This window comes from Monodon monoceros, unplaced genomic scaffold (assembly GCF_005190385.1).
Source record: "Monodon monoceros isolate NGI ecotype Baffin Bay Population unplaced genomic scaffold, NGI_Narwhal_1 Super_Scaffold_18, whole genome shotgun sequence".
NCBI lineage: Eukaryota > Metazoa > Chordata > Mammalia > Artiodactyla > Monodontidae > Monodon > Monodon monoceros.
Window position 1 is genome coordinate 74,432,388 of NW_021703774.1, and position 6,246 is coordinate 74,438,633.

Here is a 6,246-nt window from a genome sequence, read left to right on the forward strand (position 1 = left end):
ACAAGACAAAGGTTCTGCACGTATAGAGCTTACATTCTGGTGGCACAGTGGTAGTTATTGAATTGAGGAAGGCCTAAATAAGGCTTGGAGTTAAGAATGCCAAGGAGAGGCAAAAACCTGCATCAGTTACTGATTACGCAAACGTGTCGTTGCAAGTTCCAATATCTTTTTTATCTAATAGGGAAAACTAATTGACATTGATAAACGATGCTCAGAGGACTCAACTACAAGGGTTTTATATACTCAATCTGGCCATCAACCTTTGGTGGAGAGCTGCATTGTTTAAAACCCACCTCCAGACCAAGTCTGTTTCTTGCCTTGCTCATCACATTATAGCCAAACATCTGTTGCCTCAACTTGTAGCCCTCTGTTCATCCAGTAAGTAGAGGTATTTGTATTTGCTTGCCTCTCCCACAGGCTAGCTTTCCTCATGGGTGTGACCTCCTACCCAATGGAAAGTCTGATTCATCTATCATCCCCTAGTTAGTATGAAGTCTTTAGTCCCTTTGGACCGATTTTGCCCTCATACTGGTGTGATGTTTTCATGTGGACAGCCAGGGGCCTAAGGAGCATTTCCCTGTCCCACTCTGGGCTTCCTTTCCACCCTTCTCCTGGAGAGTAATCAAGATGTTAAAGGTATAGCACCCTCGTTTCTTGGGGTGCTAAAAGCTCTTCTGAACATACCTTGAAGGGCCACTAGGCTGGTGACCAGCATCATCCAGACCTTTTCTTGCAGGAAGCCTGAACTGAGAGCACCTTTACTGTGGCCAAACTTGGGGTGTCCTGTTTCAATCCCATTACTGTGTAGTTCACTCTCTGGTTCAGAAGAGAATCAATGGATCAGGAGAGAGTTTTGGAAGTTACTAATACCTCCTTTTGCATAATCTCAGGACATCTTTTTTATGATCCCCAAGGATACCTCTCAGTATAATCCGTTGCCCACATAAGTATTTTTTAACATTTGTGGGTGGTGATGATGACGTACATAAGTGGCAATAAATAAATATAGACTCTATGTGTGTCACAGTGGGGATGCAAATAGGCCTACCTTGAAGGAACTCAAGTCTTGCCAGAGAGACAGCTAAAATAGCTTAGTTACCTTGGAGTTGGGTGTCTCCAAGTCTCATTTAAAAACCATCTTCTGGAGTGGGTCAAGCAGTTTAGTCTAAGTTAAAATCGTGGGTTTTGGGCTTCCCTGGTGGCGTAGTGGTTAAGAATCCGCCTGCCAATGCAGGGGACATGGGTTCGAGCCCTGGTCTGGGAAGATCCCACATGCTGTGGAGCAACTAAGCCCGTGCGCCACAGCTACTGAGCCCACGTGCCACAACTACTGAAGCCCGCGCGCCTGTGCTCCGCAACAAGAGAAGCCACCGCAATGAGAAGCCTGCGCACTGCAACGAAGAGTAGCCCCGCTCGCGGCAACTAGAGAAAGCCTGTGTGCAGCAATAAAGACCCAACACTCAGCCATAAAAAGAAATGAAATTGAGCTATTTGTAATGAGGTGGGTAGACCTAGAGTCTGTCATACAGAGTGAAGTAAGTCAGAAAGAGAAAGACAAATACCGTATGCTAACACATATATATGGAATTTAAGAAAAAAAAAATGTCATGAAGAACCTAGGGGTAAGACAGGAATAAAGACACAGACCTACTGGAGAACAGACTTGAGGATATGGGGAGGGGGAAGGGTGAGCTGTGACAAAGCGAGAGAGAGGCATGGACATATATACACTACCAAACGTAAGGTAGATGGCTAGTGGGAAGCAGCCGCATAGCACAGGGATATCAGCTCGGTGCTTTGTGACCACCTGGAGGGGTGGGATAGGGAGGGAGGGAGGGAGGAAGATGCAAGAGGGAAGAGATATGGGAATATATGTATATGTATAACTGATTCACTTTGTTATAAAGCAGAAACTAACACACCATTGTAAAGCAATTATACCCCAATAAAGATGTTTAAAAAAAAAGACCCAACAGAGCCAAAAATAAATTAATTAAAAATAAATAAAATCTTGGGTTTTGTAATAGATATGGATTTTTGTCCATTATTTACTAGCTGAGTGAACTTACACAAATTACCTTTGAGCCTGATTGTCACAGGACAAGAATAGTACCTAACTGAAAAGGCCATGAAGATTAAATGAAGTAATGTATCACTTAGCACAATGCCTGGCACGCAGTAAACACTCAGTAAATGATAGACATTGCTTATTGATATTATCTGTTACCTGTTTGGCCTTATTAGTTTCATGTTCGGAAAGGAACCTTATTTCCACATTTGTTGAGCATCCATATTTACTGACTCTAATACTTAAATATGCTGAGAGGATGATAAAGGCTTTCTATCTTAGAACCATCACAAGTAGAAATACTTAAGGTGTATTAGGAGAACATCAATACTGGATTATAAGGGGCAGTGGCTTCGTCATACTCCCATTCTATTCTCCAAGACTTAGCACCGTGCCTGGGATACACAATCAATAAGTTTAGATGAATGAAAGAGGAGTTTCCATTAGATCAACTGGAACAGAGTATTCACGTAAGTAGTAGAATGAAATTTTATAGAGATAGAGCACCTCCAGTGCCAGGCTAAACTAATCACTGTCTCATAGACAGTGAAAAGCCATTAAAACTCTGGGGTGGTATGTACAAATCAGCATTTTAGAAAGATGTCTGGTGGCAGTATGGATTAGAGGCAGAGACAGTATCTAGTTGATGGACCACTTACTAGGCAAGAGCTCAGTGCCAGGCTCTGAGGTAGGTGTGGGAGGTATAAAGATGAGTAAAACATGGGCAGATTTGAGATCTGGGGCTTACCACTTAGGAGACTGTTGGAATATTTTAAGTGTGAGATGATGAAGACCTGGAAAACACCTTTGGAAAGAAAGGAATGAATGTGGGAAAGAACTAGTAGTACTTAGTAACTGACTGGATGGGGGAAGAGAAAAAAGGAGGAACCAAGGTTTTGACTGAATCATGGACAGAAATATGGTCTCAGGAGGATAGGTTTGATTTTGAGTGATTTGCTCTTTTTTTTAAGACTTTATTTTTTATTTATTTTTTGACCTGGGCCTACATTGGTGAAAGCACTGAGTCCTAACCACTGGACCACCAGGGTGTTGCTAAGACTTTATTATTTTGTATTTTTAAATTTGGGGGGGGGGGCTGCGCCACGCGGCATACAGAATCTTAGTTCCCCAACTAGGGTCAAACCCGTGCCCCTTGCATTGGAAGCATGTAGTCTTAACCACTGGACCACCAGGGAAGTCCCAGGAGGTGCAGGTTTAAATCATGAGGGTAGATCAGGAATTGGGAGAGATAGTAGAGAGAAAAGATTGAAGGAGTGGGGAATGAGTCTCGAGGAATGAATTTTCATGTTTGAGAGGTGGGAGGAGGAAACAGGCAGAGAAGGAGAGAAAAGAACAGCCAGAAAAGTAGAAAAACCAGAGGGGGACAGAGTCACAGAAGCCAATAAAGATGAGAGTTTAATAAGGAAGAGAATGGAAGTGCTGAACGCTAAGCTAGTTAGGTCAGATGGGAAGACACCAGGAAGCAAGGAAGAAAATAGAAATCAACCTAGACTGAAGTAGAAAATTTGGATTAACTACTAACCGTAGGTGATGATGAAAACATTTGTTAAAAGGCTCTGCGACAGGTTTTTATTTGGGGGTGGGTGGGTGTAATTTACATCTATTTTTCTTAAAGTCAAAAAGATAGTATTTGAAAGTTCATAAAAGGTAATAGCAGTGTCTTTTTATTCTCAGAGACAACCACTATCAACTCTTTGAGGTGTTTTACCATATTCCTACATAAAATGCTAATATTACCACTCTTGATGATAGTTTAGACATTGTCTATTGATTTTCTGTTATAGAAGATGAGGATATGGTTCTCTTAAACCCCTACCCTTCTCTGCATCTTTCAAAAAAATCATTATATTATAAATCTTAGTTTTTACATAATTTGGATTCTGTAAATGTAACTTATTACAGAGCCAAGTTGTGTGCTATGATTATGTTTCCTTTTGTAAAATTTAGTGTTTTCCATGGAGATGATGATCACCTTAATTTTTTTTAAACAGGCAGAGTTTTCCATATCCATATCTTTAATCCCTCGTCAGATCTGTCATGGGCCATCAGAGAAATGGTCAATTCCATTTTCACCCCCTAGAGATCTTTCAGTGTCCTGTATCTTTTGCTTTCTTCAGGACTAACTGCCCTTTTTGGCCCTTTTTAATTCTAGAATTTTTTTATCCCCTCCCCCTGTTAGATTTCTTGTTTCCTGGATCCCATTTTATCCACTCTACCAATTCACTTTCTTGCTTTACTGAAGCACATCCTCTGGTCGCTCCTTAAGAAAGGTCATATGAAAGGCAATTTTTTTTTTTTTTTTTGAGTCACTGTGTGACTGACAGTGTCTTCATTTTTCCTCATGTTTGATTGGGTATAGAATTCTAAGTAGAACATAATTTTCAGTTTTGAAGACTTGCTCCATTGTCTAGGAGTATGAAGAAGTCATATATATAAAGCTGAGGCTGCAGTGGCCATATTTAGGCTGTGCCAAAGTAGTAACAGAGCAGGGGAGCATGCACAAAATGAGGAAATATGCAGAGATGGGAGGACTTGCTGCCCCAGAGAGGACACAGTAACTGTTTTGGGTTCTTTTGGCTTTCTGGTTTCTTATTCCAGAAACCAGAACTCATGAGGGCTAGCTATACTTCTTCTTTATTATTTTCCCCCCTTTAATCTATGGCAATTTGAGTGGGTTTCTGTTTCTTATGACTAAATGCTCTTTAAGACAACTATCCATTTTATCCATCTTTCTTTCCCAGCCTGAAGGCTCAGTGCCTATATTCAGAAATACAGCCACATCTCTGAGAGACTGAATTGGGAATCAGGAGGCCTAAATTCCAGACCTTTCTGCTTTTACTGGCACTGTTCAGTGAGTGGCTTTGGATAAGTTGCTTTTCCTGCTGTGATTCAGTCTCAGTGTCGATAAAAATGGGATGGCTACCTCAGAAGGATTTTTTTAAATTAAAGATGAAATGAGATACCTTTGTATCCATGCTTTGAGGAAAGGCAGCATTTGCCAATGGGAGTGATGGAAAAGGATTTGAGTAATGGGAAGGACTCTTCTCCAAGGAGACTGCCTATCCAGGACCTGAAATAACTACTTCTGTCTTTAGCTGTTGACCCTGCTTACTGTCCCACCTGGTGGCACTGGGGATATCGGGAGACCACCTGTGACTCAAACAGAGAAATAATGGCCCTGAAGGTGGATATCCAGCTTCTGGCTTCTGGCACACCACTGGTAGGTCTCACTGTCCAATGCCATAGCTTGGTTTATGGTGAACACTAACTGAGATGATATTTCACTGATACCATCTTTCCCAGGATCCTATTTAAGTCTCAGTTGCTCCAGTCTCAGGGGAACAGTCTCAAGACTTGTCCTTGCACAAAAACACCATACCCACCTCAGCCTCTTCTTTTTTAAGCTACACAGTTGCTTCCCCTCCTGGGAAGTTGAGCTGAGGATGTGCATTCATCCTGGACTAGGAAGAGGAGTGTTAGCCATGGAAGCCGGGTGTATACATGGTAATCTAAATTCACTCACATATAAATGTTGAGGCAGAGATGAGGGCTGCTCCATAGACATTAAATACCACCCTCTTAGAAGAGTAGCCTACAGGCTATACCCGTATCTGAGGGAGATCTGCAATCCCAGTTCTTCATTAATTCAGAATTGGTTTATATTTTATTTCTACTCTTCAACTGGAACTTCTTTTGTATACATCTAATCTTTGGTATAGCCCTAGCGACAGGTATTATTGTTCCCAGTTTACAGTTAAACTGAGGCACAGAGTGGTTAAGTGGGTTGCTAAAGTTGACAAATATTGTAGTATCTAGATGTCAAACCTGGATTTCATATATTTATAGTGTGTAAGAGCCTGAGGGCCAAATTACCAGGCTCTTTTGCAACATATAGCAGAGGCAGAATGTCTGGTGGGGAGGGCAATAGAGTTAGTTCCAACAAAAAAGAAAAAGAAACTATTTTTCACCCTTTCATTAGTGTCAAGAAGAATGGGTCCTTTTCTTCCCCACCAGAAAAAAATCATGGGATCCATCCCTCATGAGTTCAGGATTTTCCCTGATGGCGGCTGTCTCTGCTCTGGGGATCTCGGGATGGGCTGTCCTCACGACCAAGCTTGTTCTCCACAATTGCCAGCCAGAATGGCCAGGGCAAAGCA

General features: G+C 41.7%; 1 protein-coding gene across 1 annotated transcript; it reads right to left on the reverse strand.

The window, feature by feature from the left end:
- Window positions 1-562: 562 nt before the first annotated feature.
- Window positions 563-5,540, reverse strand: CD160 (CD160 molecule). Its single transcript, XM_029226951.1, is given in 5 exon segments — window positions 563-783; window positions 786-812; window positions 5,237-5,418; window positions 5,420-5,492; window positions 5,495-5,540. Coding segments are annotated over 5 exon segments (549 nt in total).
- Between the last annotated feature and the right edge of the window lie 706 nt (window positions 5,541-6,246).